Source organism: Chelonoidis abingdonii, chromosome 2 (genome assembly GCF_003597395.2).
Source record: "Chelonoidis abingdonii isolate Lonesome George chromosome 2, CheloAbing_2.0, whole genome shotgun sequence".
In the NCBI taxonomy this organism is placed as follows: domain Eukaryota; kingdom Metazoa; phylum Chordata; order Testudines; family Testudinidae; genus Chelonoidis; species Chelonoidis abingdonii.
In genome coordinates, this window is record NC_133770.1 from 219,893,525 (window position 1) to 219,914,193 (window position 20,669).

The 20,669-nt window shown below is 42.5% G+C and overlaps 1 protein-coding gene across 2 annotated transcripts in view; it reads right to left on the reverse strand.

Moving 5' to 3' along the window:
- The window catches only part of CHST9 (carbohydrate sulfotransferase 9), a 126,510-nt gene extending 107,531 nt beyond the window's left edge, over positions 1 to 18,979 (reverse strand). The window contains exons 1-2 of one of the 2 annotated variants that reach the window (XM_032799041.2): positions 18,885 to 18,979; positions 1,638 to 1,852 (exon numbers count right to left, since the gene is read on the reverse strand). In XM_032799041.2, coding sequence (XP_032654932.1) covers positions 1,638 to 1,758 — 121 coding nt within the window. In that variant the 5' untranslated portion in view covers positions 1,759 to 1,852; positions 18,885 to 18,979. Of the gene's footprint in view, positions 1 to 1,637; positions 1,853 to 12,578; positions 12,751 to 18,884 lie in introns of those variants that run through there. The other variant, XM_032799039.2, reaches the window with a different exon arrangement.
- Between the last annotated feature and the right edge of the window lie 1,690 nt (positions 18,980 to 20,669).

The following is a 20,669-nucleotide window of genomic DNA, read 5'->3' on the forward strand; positions in this document are numbered from 1 at the left end:
CCTGGAAATTTTGGATGGTGGCAGCGAGATCAGATCTAAGCTGGTAAATTGAGCTTAGAGGGGTTCATGCTAGGCACCCAGATTTTTGGACGCTAAGGTCCAGATTTGGGAAGATGCTTATGATAATTCTAATGAGGAAAAAAATGATAAGAGCAGAAGTAAATATCCGACCTGTAACCTAGCAGGGGACAGAGTGCTATTGAGCATATAGTTTTTCGCTTCCCTACAAAAATCCAGGTCTGGTTAGGAGGCATATAAACACTACAGCTAGGAGAGCCTTTGAAACCAGAGTAGAACATTTATATTAGCAAGAATGTGAAGTTTAGCAGATGCGCCAGCAATTTACCAGGCTTCAGCTAAGATATACTAAGAAATTGAAAGTTCAGTGCTGTAGGAGCCGATACCTAGCCAGTTTTCAGTCACGTAGCAGCTGCATGCAGACATGCCATTTGTACATTTTGAGCAGGGCACTGCAAAGGCTAAAACCAGTTCTGCTTAGAGCAAAAACATTTGTCCCTAAAGGCTCTTAGAGTGACAGTTCAGAAGTGTGCACAAAGCATGCTTTACGTTTTTTTAAACAGAACAGAAAAATACAGCTATTTGCAGATTAAAAACCTCTAGCTGTCTTAGTAGCAGCACGCCACTACTGATATGATTAAAGAAGCACACAAAATCTTTTTGAAGATAGTTGTCAACTTGGGACTCTCCAAAACTCCAAGCTAGTTCATTGCCAAAAAGCCACAGGTATACAGAGCATAAAGTAAAAAATCCATCTGAAGAGTAAATTGAACATCCATTTTACAGTAATCTCAAATTGCACTGTATGTTCACAAGTGTTTCAAATTATTTTACTTAGTAGCAACATTTAAGTGACCATATTTTTAGAAGAGAGACCATAACTGAGGACAATAAGCAACAGGGAAGTGCTGTAAAGGAGATACAGATGTTTGGAATAAAAAGATTTGCTTTTTAAATGGGGGTGATGTCTCAGGGTTGAGGGGAGAGAAGGGAAGGGAGGACTTAAAGCCTTCTCTTCATGAGACAACATGTCACTCAGATGAAACTCAGAGAAAGCCAAAATCTGTTTTACAGAGATCCTGATGTGTTAGTACAACAGTGGCACTCCTGCCATAGTGAGACACTGCCTGCGTTTATGTTTATTCATGCAGAACACTTAGGGCATATCCACACTCACTGCGGCGATCGATGCACCAGGGGGGGATTTAGCGGGTCTAGTGAAGACCCGCTAAATTGACTGCAGATCGCTCTCCTGTCAATTCTGGTATTCCATTGCTGCAGCGCGATGTAGATGCCGCAATAAGTTGACCTAAGCTACGCCGACTCCAGCTACATTATTCACGTAGCTGGAGTTGCGTAACTTAGGTCAACTTACCCCTGTAGTGTAGACAGGGCCTTAGATAGCAGCAAAAGATGCTCAACAAATGCAAATCATAGCATGGGGCAATTCCTTGATATATATGCTGATTGCTGGACTGTAGTATAGTGTGTTAGAGTCCCATTCCACTGTCTCCCTCCCCATACAAAACCCACACCACACCTTCTCATCAAATCATTCTTTTAGCTTAAAGCAGCAACTTAAAGCAATGGAGGCAATACAGTTAAGAAAACTATTTTACCTGTAGGATGTTCTTCAATCCAGGCCTGCAGATACATGAAGAGGAGTAGACCTGCTACTCCAAACATCAATACAGTCACAAAGACTTGTCTCAGGTTCATGACCCTGTCAGAGGGCTGCATTTCAGCTCCTTTCAGAAAGCTGCATGATTCACTTTCTAATAGGTTCTTAATTTAGCTGTATCTTCTTTAGCATCCTTTCCTTTGAGACAGCAACCTGGATAAAAAAAGGACACAAGAACTAGCTGTATCTCTTAAGTGGCTTTTCTTCGGGAGAACCTGTGTAAATACAAAGCATAATGGTTACGTAAGCTACTAAGCGAGGGGGACTGGGAATGCTTGAGTTTCTATCCATAGTCCTAACAATTTTTCCACAATACCAACACATCCCTAACGAATCTCAAAGACAAACCATTTTTTTCTGGAGTAAAGACAAAAATCCATTACATAAATAATGCCAGAGTATTCATGCTCTGTGACTGTGCAATATGAAGAGTCAAGGGAGGGGGAGGAAATCAACCCCACAACCTGAAGCCAAGTCCAGAGGCTGACATACGACTCCCCACAATCTGTCATTTCATCCTATTAGCTATAAAACTAAAGGACATAGCGCCTCCACAGCAGTTGGGGAGAATGTTGGGTTATTAAATCCATGCAGCTGAGAATCTTGTGGCTCCTCTTCTTGCTCCAGTCCAGTTTTTTACAGACTACACAATGCAAGTGTGAAGAGCCTTTCCATGGTAAGTAAGGGACAGAGAGTCACCCTTGCACAGCTGGTCAAATGTAGCCTTCTCTAAACCAGTAAGAACCTATATCAGATTATATAACCCAGCCTGAAGTGACGAGAACTAATGGAATTTTGAATCTGGCCACTTTGCAATCATTACTAAATTTTATATGGGGGAGGGAGAAGAGAAACAGACTAAAAGCCTGAAACTTGCCATTGACTTCCTTGGTAGCAAAATCGAGTCCAAAACTTGGCTGAAAAATTCTTATTTCTTGCATGGCACAGAGCCAGGAGAAGGAAATTGCTTATTTAACAACCATCACCAGCCACTCAAAAGCTGATGTTAAGAGTTCACCAAAGTAAGGTACAAAAGGTTTTATACAATATAGATGTAAAGCTTCTTAAAGTGAATTAGAATGTGGTGGATTTTGAAAGCAATGGAGTACAATGTAGAAGTACATGTTAAATTAGATTGCAGAGCAAATAAAAATATTCTGAAATTCAGTACAATGAAGCCCTTGTAAATGAATATCTGATAAAAGACACTTTTAGCAGACTAAAGCAAAAATACAATGAAAACTTAAGCTTTCAGAAGACACGAGTTACCAACTGAAGCAGTGTTTTAAAATGAGCGCTTGGTTAAAGAAATAAGTCTATTTCTAGTGTGTGCGTGTTTGTGGGAACAAAAAAGTAGCAGGTATTTAACAAGTCATACTTGAATGACAAAAGCATTATATAAGCTTTTCAGAGAAATACAGAGCTTCATCTGATTCACAAAGAGAAAATATGAACCTATTTCAATAACTCAGTGCTTTCACACATATAAACTTTGACTTTACTGTGTATGAAAACTTAATCTTCACCTAGCACATTTTAGTATGGACATACCTATTGTTTATGGGAAGCTCATGTTAAATTCTAAATGTGTGTTAAGTAAAGTGATGTTCAGAACTTGAACATACTTTGTCAAGTATAATTTTTTCCTTTCAACTCTGTGCCATTAAAATTAGGGCTGTTGATTAAACGCAGTTAACGCAAGTGGTTAACTGTGATTAAAAAAATTAATTGCAATTAACTGCACTGTTAAACAATAGAATGCCAACTGAAATTTATTAAATATTTTTGGATGTTTTGCTACATTTCTATTAGAACACAGAATACGAAGTATGCAGAGCTCACTTTATTTTTGATTAAATATTTGCACTGTAAAAATAAGAGAAATCCTATTTTTCAATTCACCTCATCCAAGTATTGTTGTGCAATTTCTTCGTCGTGAAAGTGTAACTTACAAACGTAGACTTTTTTTTTTGTTACATAACTGCACTCAAAACCAAAACAATGTAAAACCTTAGAACCTACAAGACTCCTCAGTCCTACTTCTTGTTCAGCCAATTGCTAAGACAAATTTGTTTACATTTATGGGAGATACTGCTGCCTGCTTCTTATTTACGTCATCACCTGAAAGTGAGAACAAGCATTCACATTGCACTTTTATAGCCTATTTATGGGCCAGATATGCTAAATATTCATATGCCCCTTCATGCTTTGGCCACCATTCCACAAGACATGCTTCCATTCTGATGATGCTTGCTAAAAAAAATAATGCATTAATTAAATTTGTGACTGAACTCCTTTGGGGAGAACTGTATGCCTCCTGTTCTGTTTTACCTGCATTCTGCTCTATATTTCATGTTATAACAGTCTTGGATGATGACCCAGCAGACTTTCGTTTCAAGAACACTTTCACAGCAGATTTGACAAAATACAAAAAGGGTACCAGTGTGAGATTTCTAAGGATAGATACAGCTCTAGACCCAAGATTTAAGAATCTGAAGTGCCTTCCAAAATCTGAGAGGGAAAAAGTGTGGAGAATGCTTTTAGAAGTCTTAAAAGAGCAACACTCCGATGCAGAAACTACAGAACCCGAACCACCAAAAAAGAAAATCAACCTTTTCCTGATGACATCTGACTCAGATGATGAAAATGAACATGCGTCAGTCCGCTCTGCTTTGGATTGTTATCAAGCAGAACCTGTCATCAGTATGGACACATACATCCTGGAATGGTGGTTGAAGCATTAAGGGACATATGACTCTTTAGCACCTCTGGCAAATAAATATCTTGCGACACCAGCTACAACAGTGCCATGCGAACACCTATTCTCATCTTCAGGTGACATTGTAAACAAGACATGGGCAGCATTATCTCCCGCAAATTGTAAAACAAACTTGTTTGTCTGAGCGAGTGGCTGAAGGAGGACTGAGTGGACTTGTAGGTTCTAAAGTTTTACATTCTTTTATTTTTGAATGCAGTTATTTTTTGTATATAGTTCTACATTTGTAAGTTCAACTTTCATTCTAAAGAGATTGCACTACAGTACTTATATTGGATGAATTGAAATATACGATTTCTTATTTTTTACCATGTAAATATTTGTAATAAAAAATAAAGTGAGCACTGTATACTTTGTGTTCAGTGTTGTAATAGAAGTCAATATATTTGAAAGTGTAGAAAACATCCAAAAAGATTTAAATAAATGGTTTTCTATTATTAACAGTGTGATTAATCGTGCAATTGTGACTTTATCGCTTGACAACCCCAATTAAAATACAATACTTTGTAAGGTACAAGGAAAAGTGCTTGCAAACCTGTTACTTTAAATTTAAGCTATATCTCAATGTCATATTTGCCATGTTATGCATTATACCTATGAAGAACGTAGATGCCTAGACACAAGTGTGACAGACACCATTTTGAACTTATACTCCGGTTGATTTTTTTTTGTATATGTCATGAAATAACTAGTTCAGACATGGAAAACTTTTTGGTGTATTCCTTTCTGGTTAACTAACATGCAGAGCTGTCAATGACAGCCTGTCATCTCCTGCTATGGAAGCTATTTCCACTTTCATCTACCGATATGGTACAGTGCCTGACTATGAGTGGTAGTAAGAAACTGGTGGAGGGAGAAACCCTACTAAAAACATGCTGAATATAAAGGAAGTAGCATTGAACTGGTTTTAGAATGGTGGGAGAGATGGGAACCCACTCCTCCATTCTTTTAACTAGGAGGCTCTTCCTATACCACCTCTTTCCTGATGGTGCTCCCAGTGTTCTCACTCCTTCAGTCTCTTTAGGGGTGAAGGGGAGACCCAGAACAAGACTAATTATTGTTGTCACTCCCTGGACCTGAACTTTAGCCACCAAAACACATGTGCTGTATTCATATCCATAGGATTAGCTCTGACAAACAGAATCATTCCTGCTTCATAGAGTTGGGATCCCTTTCTGGGTATAAGGAGAAACAATTAATTCAATCACCCACAGAAAGCTGTGTTATTTACAAAACATTGATATTCATTTGGATAAGAACTCAGAACAAAACAAGTAACATTTTTTGATGCTCAGCAAGTCTGAATGCATAATGGTAAGAAACATGTTCTCTAGCAGTTACCAGACCCTGAGCTTTTTTGGTAAAGTTATTGGGGATGCAAAGCTGTGCGTGTCTTATTATAATAAAGCCAAACAAACAATCTGAATACATGCACTGAATGGGAATTTCTCTCACAAATAACCAAACATGCAGTTTTCTTCTCTTTCCAGTCCCTTTTTCTCTGATCATATGGGACTGACTGACATCAAACCTTGAGAATTAATGTAATATTTGGGGTTTACGAGAAACACTTTATTAGAAGCCTTAGAGTGTCTACACTACCCGCCGGACCGGTGGCTAATGATTGATCTATCGCATCTCATCTAGACGCGATAAATCGATCCCCGCATGTGCTCCCGTTGACTCCGGAAATCCACCAGGGCGAGGTGGAAGCTGAGTCGACGGGGGAGCGGCAGCCGTCAATTCTGTGCAGTGAGGACATGAAGTAAGTCAATCTAAGATATGTCGACTTCAGCTACACTATTCTCATAGCTAAAGTTGCACATCTTAGATCAATCCTCCCCCCCCCCCCCCTCAGTGTATACCAGGTCTTAGGTGGAAGTGTGCCTCCAATGGCTTGTGCTGCCAGTATAGCCCTTTCAGTGACACGGTTCAATCATGTAGGAAGATACCTAGTATTACTTCTGATGATACCAGACTAAGGTAATCCATTAATAAGAAAAGCAAATATCTTGCTATTGGGACAATATTTGCTTTAATGCTGTGAATTCCACATTGTTTTCTTCAGAGACATCTCAGGATGCACTCCCATATATTTTTTATTTGTGGAAGAAAGCTGGGGTGGGGGAGAGAAATTACACAAATTAGCCTTAGTCGGGGTGTGTTAGGAATATACCCATCTCACAAGAACAGTATCAATTAGTCAGTACAATTATCTTTTTATTGAGATCTCACTACATGTGTTGTTTTAAATTGTGTGTGTTCATGTTTAAACCACGTTTCACTTCAGACAGCACAGCTCAGACTATTATGTGCACAGTGAACAGAGCCTTACAGCTACATTATACAATTTTAAAACTGCCTAGCCTGAATAATTAGTGCAATTTAGTTAACTCAATGATTTGTAATCTAAATATGAAAAATCAGAGAGGTAGTTAAAATAAAATCTCTGCGTCTACAAATCTACTGCAGAACATTTTAAGCAACCGCAACAACACTGTGACAGATATTCCCTTTGGCATTAAAAACTGCAGGAGGGGGACAACTCTCTCCCCCAACAAAAAGCAACTCTCTGGAAGGATTACCTCAGAGATTAGCCCCCACTGCTAATGAGTGGGATGGGAGGGTTGCTCCTCCCCCATGACAAAGCTTACTCTAACATCAGTGGAGCCATCTATGTGGAGCCTGTATCCCCACTAGCTGTAACCCCAGGCCACCCTCTATTCCTAATTCCTTGACCGTGTGGCTCCAGTGGAAATATACTATCAGGGACTCTGCCCTGACCTCAACTACTCCAGGTAATCTTGGGAGTGGAGGTTATGGGGTAATGTTAATGCAACTGACAGACTTGCGCCCCCTTCCTCCCCAAGCCAACTCCACTTTTCCCTCAGCCCAGTCTGACTCTCCAAGCAAACCCTTGGATACACAGGTTCGGGGCTCCACAAGATCCAAGAAAGGTGGAGGGGGAAGGGCTGAGATAATGCCATGGGAGCCCCCAAACCCTGCTTCTGCGCAAAGGAGGGATGAACCAAGTCTGGCTAACTATGCTCAAGTCCCCTGCCAGAATGCTCCAGGATGCCATCCCAGCACTCTTTTGGGGACCCAGACTGGCATGTTATGGCCCTTCTGTTTTTTCCATACCAGTACTCCTCAACTGCAGCACTCACCTGGGGGTGGCGAACCTCTTCTGCACAGATCAAGAGGGGCACAATCTGCCCCACTGACTTCAATAAAGGCAGTTATGGAGGAATTCCATAATAAGATACATACCAAAAAGTTTAGATAGAGGCCTAAGAGACATAACCCCATGTTGTTCAGATCTGTAAGTGATACAGAAAGCTAGAAGAACAGAAGTGCACATATCAATTTTCAGCACTGAACTCTAGGGGTAATCAGCAACAAGTTTTCAGTTACTGAGTTTGAAATGAGAGCTTAGAAATTTTATAGTGAGCCCATATTAACTTTTAATATTTCAAGTTCTTTTAAGAGCAAAAGTATTTAGTAACACTGTCATATTTAACAAGAAACCTCCTACTCCATTAACATACAGTCATTTTATTTTTCCTTCCTTCAGATTTTAGATCTAATCCAGAGAAGTACATCCCATTGCAGGATAAGCACCACCTGGTAAAATACTCTGGGCACCAGGACCCAGCAGAAATGAGGGAAAACAGCTCCTGATGCCTCTGCCACAACTTCTAAGTAATCCCACTTTATTCAGTCCTCATTCTTTCCTTTCCCCTTAAGCAACACTCTTGTCCTGGAACTATGTGGCACTTCCCAGTTCAGTCTTCATTAGAGATATTTGACATTCATATCACTTTTTTGATTCCAAGCATGTAAATCCACATGAAAATCTGGTGGTAGCCAGAGCATAGAGCAGCTGAGCAACTCCTACTTTCAAACCTCCCTGTAACGGCCACATCACAACCCCAAAAATCAAAATCAACACAGAAACAGAGTGAAAGAAACTTAAATAGTAAACTACAGAAGTTTGGCAACACTGTCTCCCCCCAACCCTTGGTATTCTCCTGAAAAACAGAAAAGGACAAAGATTAACCATTAGAGAGATGGACGCAGACACTGAGACAATCCCATCCCTGTGCATTTATTTTACTGGTCATTGCCACAGATGTCCACCCACTACCTCAGTGGTTCCTCACACACTCCTAAAAACAGAAAACAGAACAGGGTCATTACTTGAAAGATAAATAGTAGAGCTATCACAACCCCTCATACCACAGATGAAGCCACTAGGGTGACCAGACAGCAAGTGTGAAAAATTGGGACGGGGGCTGGGGGGAGGGAGGAGTAATAGGCTTCTTCTATATAAGAAAAAGCTTCAAATATCAGGACTATCCCTACAAAATTTAGGACATCTGGTCACCCTAGAAGCCACTTACCTTTCCATAATCCCCCAGCACATACTCATTTTTCCCTAGCCTTCCCCAAAGAACAGGGTCTCTCTTAGTGACTCCATTGTAGTGCTGTGGCATGCTGGGGAGAACTTTCTGGGCTCCATGGAGGGATGTCCTCCTGGACACTGGCCCAGCCTATTTTCTTCTCTGTATCCTAGAAACAAGAAGTTAAAAAGCTGTTAATTAGTTCAGCAACAAGAACCAAGGAACAAAAGTTACTGAAGCAATTCAAAAGAGAAAGAGAAATCCAGTTCCTCACCTTTTCAACGATGGAAACTCAAAAGGCCATATGCCAGACCTCTGGGAACACAGACGGGAAGAAAGTGCCGACACTCTACCATAGCAACTTCAAGTGGAAGGTCATAGCCCTAGCCCTTCATAACACACGTGGTTCCTCATACTGGACAGAGCTATTCTTATCAGTCATGGGAACAAATCAAAATTATGAGGAATTATGGTGCACTATTCACCATCGCTATTTTCCTGCTCCCGGCACCTAGCTGAGCACTCTGGGATAGATGCAATAGCTCAGATGCTGAAAAGTTTGCAACAAGTGCTGCACGTAGACATAGTGCACTGTGGGTAAGCAAAACAGGATCTCTCATTTAAAAAAAAAGTTCCAGTTTAAGGATCCAAATTTTAAGTGGTTCATAGATTATCATCTAGTCAGGTCTGCTGTATAACAGCATTATATACATATGTGTAAACACATAAGTAATCCCCTGAATTAGTTACTGCTTCAAGTTCAGTAAGAGCATATCTTTCTAAAAACCAATCTTGATTTCAAAAAGTTTCCAGTAATGGAGAATCCACCATGACACAGTGTTAATTACCTTCATTGTTCAAAATTTGCACCTTATTTCTGGTTCAACTTTCAGCCATTGGACTTGTATCATCTACCTCTCCTGGAACATAAAAGTGAGGAATTTAGAGGATTTCTCTGACATATGGGATGATTTAGGCTTCAGTTTCTCATCTTCCATGCTCACTCTCCTTTTTGTGTTTTGTGAAGTCTCTTTAGCTCCAAGGTGTCGATAAGTTGCAGGCATACATTTCTCTCCAAGAGCAGGATTTTTTCATTTTTTTTTTTTTTTGGCGCAACTGCTAATTAGAAGCACTGAACTAAAAGGCAGTGAGCAGTCAAACAGTACAGGTACATGGCAGCCATTTTGATTGCATGGGAACCCAGTAGAGGCAGAAGTATGAGGGAGTGGAGAAGAAAGCGGACATCAACAGTTCTTCAAATTGCTAGACCAGTTGTAATACAGCCATGCCCGAATGTAACTAAAGGCATCATTTGGCTTTCAGAACCCTTATTACCAGCAATATTATATTGTGAGTAAGGAAGCCAACATAACTTTCATAGAGTTCAGAATGAAGACAAAGATCTTGAGTTGTAAAGTTCCACATTTGACGTGGACTTTGAAACAAAAATGGATCTTCAAAGGACAATTCCAAGTCACTTGAACGAGTAAAGCTTTAAAAAAACAAACAAACAAAAAAACCACACACATACAGAACCCCTCCAATCCCTACAGCTTGAAAAATATTAAGGCTTTAAGAACACTCAGGAAATTCCAAATACAAACATTACCAGAGCAAACTCAGCTGTACATATATTTAGCATTTTTCTATTTCACTTCCCCTTATTACAGTGTAAACCTTAATACCGTTATAGCAATTACGTCTTGTTATTATTGCACTTTATACCATGCCATATATTGTTCAGGATGAATGGTATACAGAAGGTAACCTGTGTGCTTCTATTTACCCTATCTTTGGGATATGACTTTGCAATCTCAGTGTATTATTGCCACCAACCCCTTAAATGCTTCATATATAAGGAATTCACATTAATCAATCAGTAAACAAAAATCATTTCAGGAGAGAAACAATTATTTGTCTCATTGCGTGAGATTTTTCTTCTTCTCCAGGGACTATGTAAAGGAAGAGGGGTCAGTAATAAGCATAGATAGTACTTTCTTCTTCAATCATGATTAGGGGAATTGGGTAGATGCTGTAAATAATCATAAAACAGCTTAATCTCTGCCTTGAAGATCTTAGAGTTAAGTTCATGGCAAGACACAAGGAAGTGTAATAAACAATAGGAGGAAACCTGGGAGGTAGAGCAGTAATCAAGACACATGCTTGTTTAAAAACACCTGAGGCTCCAATCCTGCAAGCACTTATACAAATACTTAATTTTAGACAATGGGATTAGCATGCGTGAAGTCAAAAACATGTTTAAACATTTGCAGGATTGGAGTGTTTGTGTATAACTAGATAGACAGAAAGCAAAATCTTTCCATAATTTCTCCACATTCAAATAGGGGGTCTTGTTTATTGACTGCAGTGAATCAAAGTGGTATTAGTATGCCAAGATGACTTGCTTTTTGCCCCAGTCACTCTGCTGCCCAAAAAACTATCCAGGGAACATTACTTAGTCTTTTATTTTTGAACCCAGGTCCTGAATTCTAGGTTTCTGCTGTGCAACAGTATTTGCAAAAAAAAAAAAAAAAAGTCAGTCAGTGGAAAGGTAGGAGGTTTGTACCTTTCCACTCAGTTCACTTGTCATAGAATAAAGTAACATAGCTACAGAGTCTCTTTAACTTCTTAATGACATAATTTTTCCATAACACATTGATGTCCCTAAAAAAATGAAACAAGTCTTCCTTCTGCTCCTTTCTCTCCCCCCAAAAACCCACTAAACCAACCCAGCTCACTTTACTTTATTATTTCCATGAAGATTTTTTGAAGTGTTTTTCCATTGCTGAGTTGCCACTTGAGTGCCGCTAAAATACATAATAAAAAATTAGTTACATTTAAAATGACAAGGATATACATCATTTGCACACACTGAACACAACTGTAAGGGAAAACAGCAAAACTGAACTCAAGAGTTGTGAAGTGATCTATAGTATTATACAACATCGGTTATGTGAAAACATCTTCTGGTTCCTAGAATGATTAAATAGTAAGTTCACATCAAGACTTTGATAAATTGTCTCGTTTCTGAGGCACTCTCCACATGTCTTCATTCACTGATAAACCGAGGAACCCACTAAGTTACTATGGCGCCCATGCAAAAAACCACAGATGTCTATGGAAGTTCCCCCGGCCCCCCGTTGACCTCAAATGAGCTTTGGATCAGGACCTAAACTTTCAAGGGCAGCTAGTGAAAGCCATCACCACAAACAGATTGAAAATAAAGGATGTGAATGAACTAAATAACTTTTAAGACAAGATGAAAAAAAAAAAGTTAGTTTAAACCTCAACAACAAACCTTCATTCCAGCCTTGCAAAGGGACTGAAGTTGCCTTACAGGAGCACTGACATTTCACCCCTGAATCCTTTGGTACCTACCCCAGGCAGAACCACCCAGGCTCTCGAGAGATCAATAGATGCTTTCTATGGGGGAGAGAGATCGGAACCGCGTCCGAGCTGTCCCAGAGCTCCTGGCAAACCCTAGCCCCACGCAGAGCTAGTGGCAGGCACACAGGCGGAAGGCAGAGACGGGGTAATTTCGCTGCGTGCAGAGCCCAGGTTCCGGGAAGAGTTGAGCGCATTTAATGGTTAACTGCACAGAGACAAAGTCACCTGAGCTGAGAACGTGTCTCTAGCTCCCGCCCCGGCCAAACGCAGCAAGCAGCCCCCATACCAGCCTCCTGCTGCAGAGGGCACTTACCGCAAGCCGAGGGGCGAGCCTCCCGCAGGTCATGGGATCTCCGCCTGCCGGAGCTCAGGTCCCAGCGGAAACTTCCCAGCCTCGCGCAGCCTCCCGTGTTCCCGGTGTAGTTAGAGCTCCCGGGGCAGCGGAGGCTGGAACCCCGCACGCCGGGCACCCCCCGCAGAGCTGATCGAGGAAGGCAGAACAATCACCCCCCGCCGGCCTAAGGGACAGGCAGGCCCAGCTGCAAGGGCTGCCCCGCCGCTGCACGTGCGGCGCACTCGCCTCCTTCCCCGCGGCCCTGCCTCCCAGTACTCGGTTCTTCCTGTACCTACTGACCAATCCCCCACTCCTGCCAGGGGCACGCTGTTAATTAGCCCAGAGAGCTCGGTTACTATGGATTAAAGGTTAGAAATATTCACCCACGTGAGCAACACACCAGGTAATTATCAGCGACAGCCCCTAAGAAGACGCTGTTGCTCTCCCCTAGGTCGGAACTAGCCGCTTCCCCTGCGTCCGTGTGGTCAGTGTCTCTTGCCTGTTCCCAGGTACCACAAGGTCTGACTTGCAAACACTGTAGTAGAAACAGTTTGCCCTTGTTTTGAGCCTGATAGTCGTTAAGAGGGCATGGAGAGACAAGGTGGATGAGGCTATATCTGTTATTGGGCCAGCTTTTAGGGGGTGAGAGACAAGCTTTGGGAGCCACACAGAGCTCTTCTTTAGGTACAGGAAAGAAACATCCAGCTTCACAGCTAACTCCAAGGTGGAACAGATTGTTTAGCTTCAGTACTTAGCACATATTGTAAAGGACCAGTCCTTCCAGTTTCTCTCACCAGTAGAAGTTGTTTCAATAAGAGATGTTAACCTAACCCATGTGCAACCCTTCTGCCCATCTGAGTTGGCAGCAACAAAGACCAGGTTCAGTATCTATGGGTTCTGTTTCAATAACGCAGTGCAAAACCGGATTGAGCCCTCATCCAGTGACTTGGGACAATTACATACCAGCCCCCGCAGGCGCCTCTAGGAGGCAATACTTCCCCTCTTGCAAGCGCGGAGTCTGAGTGTAGCAAAATCCTTTTAATAAAGGAGGGAAATAATGTGGCATTATGTTGGGGAAACATCACAAACCGGATTCTTAACACAAACCGTGAGCAAAAAACCCACCCCCAATTAAGTTTAGCAGTATCCTTTTCCCCTCAGGGTCTTAAGTCTAACACCCCAAAAGATCACCCCAAAAGTCCAACACCCCAAAAGGCTCTGTCGCTGGTCAGTGCAGCCCCAGAGATCAAAAGTTTATCTGCAGAGTTTTACACACACATACCCCCCGCCTGGGTGGAAATGGGGGGGAAGGAGTGCACGGGGTGTTAAGGGGCACCTTACATGGTCCGAGGCCAACTGCTCTGCCTCTCCATGGGGTTCTGCTGCAGCCTTCACCACGAGCCACTCCACTCCACCAGCCGCCCCATGAGTGGCTCCAGCATCCCATGAACTGCTCTGCTCAGCTTCACTCCACTCACCATCCCATGGGCCGCTCCAGTCATCCCACAAACTGCTCCGCTCTGCCAGCCACTTAGCAATATATCTTCAGGCTCCCTCACTAGTTAACACAGCATTCAGTGATCTCAGCTTGTAGTAGGGGAGGCCTAGTGCTGGTGCACCATTGGCCCAAAGTGAATTCAGCACAGCAGCCTGTAACTAGACTCTTAGTAGAATCAAAATCAGCTCTGCTATTCAATAGTGGGGAGAGAAGGAGGTGCAGTGGGTATTTCAGGACCCATACCATCAGGTACAAATACCTGTCCCCAGCCTCACTCATAGACTTTAAGGTCAGAAGGGACCATTATGATCATGAAGTCTGACCTTCTGCACAATACAGGCCACAGAATCCCACCCACTCCTGTAACAAACCCCTAACCTATGTCTGAGTTATTGAACTCCTCAAGTTGAGGCTCAATTCACTGGGTTTTGGAACCCATGTCCCTTGTGCTACTTTGTTGATGGTGAGTCCCTCTGTCATAAAACAGTTCCTTGATTCACATAATCAGGGTAACAACACTTTATTCTTTCTGCCCCCAAAACAGAGAAACTGGGGATCTTACAGCAGCCAAAGTGACCATTTGGGCGGCTGTGGGTTCATGCTAGGTGGGGTGCGTGTGCCTATGCAAACAGGACCAACTCCTGAAGTTCTTTTCCACAACTCACCACAATTCACAACCAGATGTCAGGGTAGAGCTCATCCTGACTCTGCTTACATATGTTTTTCTAATCTTCTGTACAACTACACTACATACAAAACTGGAGCGGAGACATTTGTATTGGTCTGAAGTTTAAAAATAAACCTTTCAGTATAAAATCTAAACTGAAGGCCAGTTTGACCTAACAGCCCAGGGTTACATTCCAACAAGCCAATCCACACAGTCAGTCCTATGAAGCCCCATTCGACTCAATCAGGTTCCCTGCTAGCCAGAGCCCTCCCTTGGGTACAGCGATTCGGGGCAACCGCTCCAGGTCCCACGCTTTGGTGGACCCTGCGGGCCAACACGGTCAGTCCTGGAAGTGACAGGTCAGTCCCGGAAGTGAGGGATTTGTCAAATCTGCCCTGGACCCCACACACCCCGCCCTGCATGAGAATCCGCTTGTAAAAAAACCCCACACCTAAGGTTGGCAAATAAGGATAAGTTTGTTTGCAAAATTCATATAGTTCTTTATTTAAAGGGTGTCTCCGCCAACATCCTACATGTTTTGTTTGCACAAACCTAGGTTGACTCCCCAGCAATATTAAACCAGTGTGTATGAGTCCAGATAAAGGTTGTGGCACATACAGTAAGCTGCTAGGGCCTGTAATAGGAGTAACACTGGTATGGCTGGTTAAAGACTGGAGCAGCAGGTAATAGAATTCAGTGCAAAAGGCTTTTAGGGATTATAATCCACAGTAAATATCTTAATTAACACTAATATAGCACTTTACATGTTCAAAATGCTTTGCAAATATTAGCTAACATTCTTAAAATAGCCCTGAGATGCAGGCAAGTAGTAGTATCCCATTTAACAAATGAGGAAATTGAGGCAAAATGACAATTTTCTTAAAACCACATAGTGAACTATTGTTAGAGCCAGAGTCAGCACTCAATAGGTCAAAATTCCCAGACCTGTGCGCCAAACACTAGTCTTCATCTCTCCCCCCTTTAAGCATTTTACTGAAGTATAGGGCTTAAATTCTTAAAGTATTTCCCAGAGCCCCCGACAGCCTCCTCCCCCAACATACTGTAAAAACTTCAGAGAGGTTGAAAATATGTACTGCAACTGTGCTCCAGATAGGTCCAGCTGAATTTAAAATGCTATACTACCTTGCTCCTAGAATTACTCCAGCATTTAATTTGCTAACTACTCACTGACACTCAGTCCCATCACTCACTTATAGGCATAACCCCTTCATAGAGTAACAGTAATATGTCCTTTCATTGTTTGCCCTGTTTAGCTACAGATGGTGTCCCAGGATCATTTTAACACCAATCGTGGAGTGAAACAACTGTTGAACATCACAAAGCAACTCCAGACAACCAAATGTAATTTTTTGCAATTGAAGTTTCCAGAGGGATTTAGCTAGGGAGAACATGCTAACAGTCTAAACAAGCATTCTAAACGAGAATTTAGCCAGGACTCCAGAGATAATACCAGCTTAATTATAAAAAGAATCATGGGACATTAAATGGCCACAGCATTTTTATGCCTTTTACACTATTTTGCTGTGAGAACTACCATTCACTGTCCGTTCACACACACTCTCCAGCTGTACTGTATGTAACCCCCAAGGAGAATACCAAGATCCCTGGGGCTCTGTCTGCTGACAGCTAAGGGGTGAGGCACACTGACCCTGGTAGGGAGGGGGAGCCAAGGCAGACTCATAGTCTGCCCGGCAACCAATAGGGAGTGAGATGCCCCTCCCAGGGAGTTCAGGAAAGTGGAGAAGCTATTTTGGAGTCAAGTCTGGAGCCAAGGGCAGGGCTGGCTGTGTGGGGAGCTGTTGAGTCCTAAGCCTGCATGCAGGCTTTGAGAACTGGCCTCTGCGGACATGAAAGCAAGATCCCTCAGCTGGGCTTTTCCTTCTCCACTGATAATTCCCAGTTTGTAGAGTTTTGCTGGGAAACTTCCCCAGCCAGGCTGAGTTAGCCCTCCAGTTACCTAGGTGAGACGAGTCATCACATGGTCAGCTCTGCTCCGTTTGTTAGTTCAGGGCTGCTGCCTGCTGTGTGTATGTCTGGACGCTGAGCTAGGAGACTACAGTTTGGATCTTAGTACAGTTGTGTAACCTGCACCTTGAGCCCTGCAACCCTCTGTGGTGAGGGGAAATCCTGGAACCAAAGCAGCCTGATTCTGCTTGAAGAAGATTCCTGCCAGCAGACATCAGCCCCTCTGCAGTGACTGAGAAGTCCAGAGTCATATCTGAACCTGAGGATAATTCATGGAGTTTGTGAGTGCACCATCTTTTAGTCAGAGAATTTGTTTTGGGGACCCCCTGCTCCCTGAACGGTATCCTCGAGCCAGGGAGTAAGTAAGCCCTGCTCCCTGAACTGTATCCTCGAGCCAGGGAGTAAGGGTATGGGGATTTTACAACCTGCTGCATATTAAACCTATGGAGGGATTTACCACCTTCTCCCACTTGTGAGTCCATTGGGCTGTAACCTAGTCAGCAACACTGCTAAACCACTGCACAGAAGAATTTTATGGCATAGGTCATCAAGGGCCCCAACAAAGTTCGCATACCAATGGGACACATCTTACATTTGCTACATCAAGTGACATAACTGGGGAAAGTCACAGGTATTAGCAGCGTGGGCACCGGTGACCCTAACAACAGTGTTTTACCCTGTTATATTTGTCTCCTGTTTAATATAGTTATTATGTTGAATATATTGCATTTGTTTGAGTTATTTCTTGGAAGTCTCCAACTATCTGGCAAATAAGTCGGGATTACCCCGTGGTTAGAATTTTCCTCCCAAGCTGCCCAGGTGACTATGCCAGGAAGGAGCAAGGGGGGTAGAGCACCACCAAATAAACTCAGAGGAAAAAATAAAAAAGATACATTCTGCTGAGTGGGTGGGAGGATCCAGAAGAACCCAGACCTGTCAATCAAAACCTGTAAACAGATTAGCATTAAAGAAGGTAACCGGGTGGAGAGGGAGCACTACATGTATGTACAGCCAGCCACTCATGAATTACACTGCAGAGCAACACCAGAAAATTCCTAGTCCCAGCCTTTCCCCCAGAAATGTACATCTTGTACTGCCCAGCCCTCTCCTGGACAACACAAGCACATATAAAGTCCATCATTTTACGAATAGAAAATGACAAGCACAAATCGTGTTATCCCAAACGGCGTTTCCCAAACACTTCAGTCCAAACACACTGGTTTAGATAAATCAATAGAACAAGTTTATTAACTACAAATAGGTAGATTTTAAGTGATGACCCAGCAGATGTTGGCTGCGTGTGTGTTCTCTCTGTGCGTTGTCACAACTCTGCGCAGATAGTTGGCACAGCAGGCCTCAGTCAAATTGCCCAATGAGACCACAAGACCCATTTCAGATTTATTGTCAACGAAGCATGGTCCTAATGCCCTAGCTCAATGGTTACAGGTACACTAACACGTATATACCCATTGCAATGGTCTCAGCTCAGTGAATGGCGGGACTTTCCATTCCCCCTTGGCTGGCCAAAGACACTCCCTCTGAGATTCCATTTTATACACCGATACAAACAAGTTATGTATTGCCCTTCTGACATAGTAACTGCCCCCGACATGGTTTGCTACCACCCATTACCTTGTACATGTTGGTTCAATCAAAACACCTCTATCAAAACTGTCATCCTGACCTTACCTTTAGTAAGTTTGTCCTTGTATCATGCTTGGGGAGTGTGTTTGTACCATAGCTGGTATTGGGGTATTCTGGTACCACCCTTCTGGATTGTGTTTGCCTGAGTGTCCTGTGCCTAGAATTTCTTAGGAATGCACCTGTTTTTGCAATATCAGCCCTGTTCTTGCCAGATTCTATGAACTGCATGCAGGCCAAGCCTGACTTCTGCTCACAGCTTGACTTTTCTTAACTTTGCTTTATATTACCAGGACTCAGCCACTACTTTAGTTCAAGCTTCAGGCCTCACATGGGGCTTCCGATACAAGGGCTTATGTCTCAGGCTCCCTTTTTACTACAATGACATGTAATGAGGCATAACAATCAGGATTGGTTAAAGAAAAAAGAAGTAAAATGCAACTAATACCTAACTTAACAAGCTAAGTGAATTCAAAGCAAAGGTCTCTCTCACCACATGCTTCAGCAGTCTTACTGGCTGAATTCCCTTCAGTCAGGATCCCTCTTCCAGTCCAAAACAGTTGTTTTGGTTCTTCAGGTGTTGTGGAGGCCATGAGTTAAGAGAAAGGGAGGAATCATTTGGGGAACCTCCTTTCTCCTTGTATAGTGCCTTCTCTTCTTTGAGAATCATCTCCAGCTGAGGTTCAGGAGATGAAAAACTGTGTGTATGGGGTCCTCCAGCTGTTTCTTTGTCAAGATGTAGATTTTCACCCACATCCTCTTTCCTGCCAAAGAATGACCACTTGATCCATTTGATTTTGTGGACAGCTCATTGAGACATTGGCTAGCCTTTTGTCTCTGAGGAACAGGTTTGTGGCTGTTCCCCCCAGATTTGGAACATGTCTATAAGATTCCTCTGTATGGTATTACTAATCTTGCATGCAACATTGCCACACATTTCACCAGGATGATAATGATCAGCATATTATGAGTTTTCAGATGATATCTCACAAGGCATACATTTTGTACAAAGTATCAGAGGGTAGCCGTGTTTGCTGCTTTTACAGATCCAGACTGAGAGTCCTGTGGCACCTTATAGACTAACAGACGTATTGGAGCATGAGCTTCCGTGGGTGGATACCCACTTCGTCGGATGCATCCAACGAAGTGGGTAGTCACCCATGAAAGCTCATACTCCAATATATCTGTTAGTCTATAAGGTGCCACAGGACTCTTTGCTGCTTTTGTACAAAGTATCACAGTTCTGTAAAGGGGGTGAATATAGGAGTACAGATTATCACAGCCATCACTGTTGCCATGGCTCAAATGTACATACACCAATTGGGCAGTCAGTTTAATGTCAGTAGGACTCCACAATACATGTGCATGTAGGCTTCCTGCCACTTTTCTTGGGCTCAGAGCCTCTTCCTAATTAACTTGGCAGGCATCTGATGTTAGGGTAGCCATACTCCCTAGCAATGACTACAGAGAAAATTTCGGTTGGTTGCATTGTCCACTTAAATTTTGGATCAAAACAATAAACATGTTGAGCGACAGGTTCCTGGGACAACAGACTAATTGAAAGATTCTAATGGGGTTTACTCAAATTTCTTCTAGTAGTTATCAAAGATAACCCCTGAATGCAATAACTGATTTACCTGGAGAAGTATCTGCTGATCTCAGACCTGTTCTACACCTAAAACTTAGGTTGACCTAGCTACATCACGCAGGGGTGTAAAAAAATTCACATACCTGAGAGATGCAATTAAGCAGACTTAAGTCCCTCTATAGACCACACAGGTCAAGAGAATGCTTCTGTCAGTCTAGCTATTGCCTCTTGAGGGGCTGGATTAACTACAGCTGTGGAAAAACCCCATCACTGTACCAAGTGTACATGTTACCACAGCACAGCTACAGCATCTGTAGTGTAGATAAGCCTTTAAAGGCCACAGTCCTCACCTGATTAAAGTTATATCTGTATGTCAGGCACAGTGACCTTTCAAAGAAAAGGGAGGAGATTAATTGTCCCATAACAAAAAGAGACATTTTGTTTTGCAACTTTAGAAGTTTACTTAGTTTACACCACACTACTCCTCCAGGTTACAACACAGGGACTATATTCCAGCTATGGGCTGAAGAATCTTCCCAAGATTAGACACTGCATGTACATGATCTCTGCCCTTCCTAATCCAGTCAGCACATGGCAGACGAGAAACAAATAGGAAAGGGTGGTTGCTGGCTGTCTGAGTCTTCTGGAGTTGTGGGAGACAACTTTCATAACTCAAAATAAACTATTTTC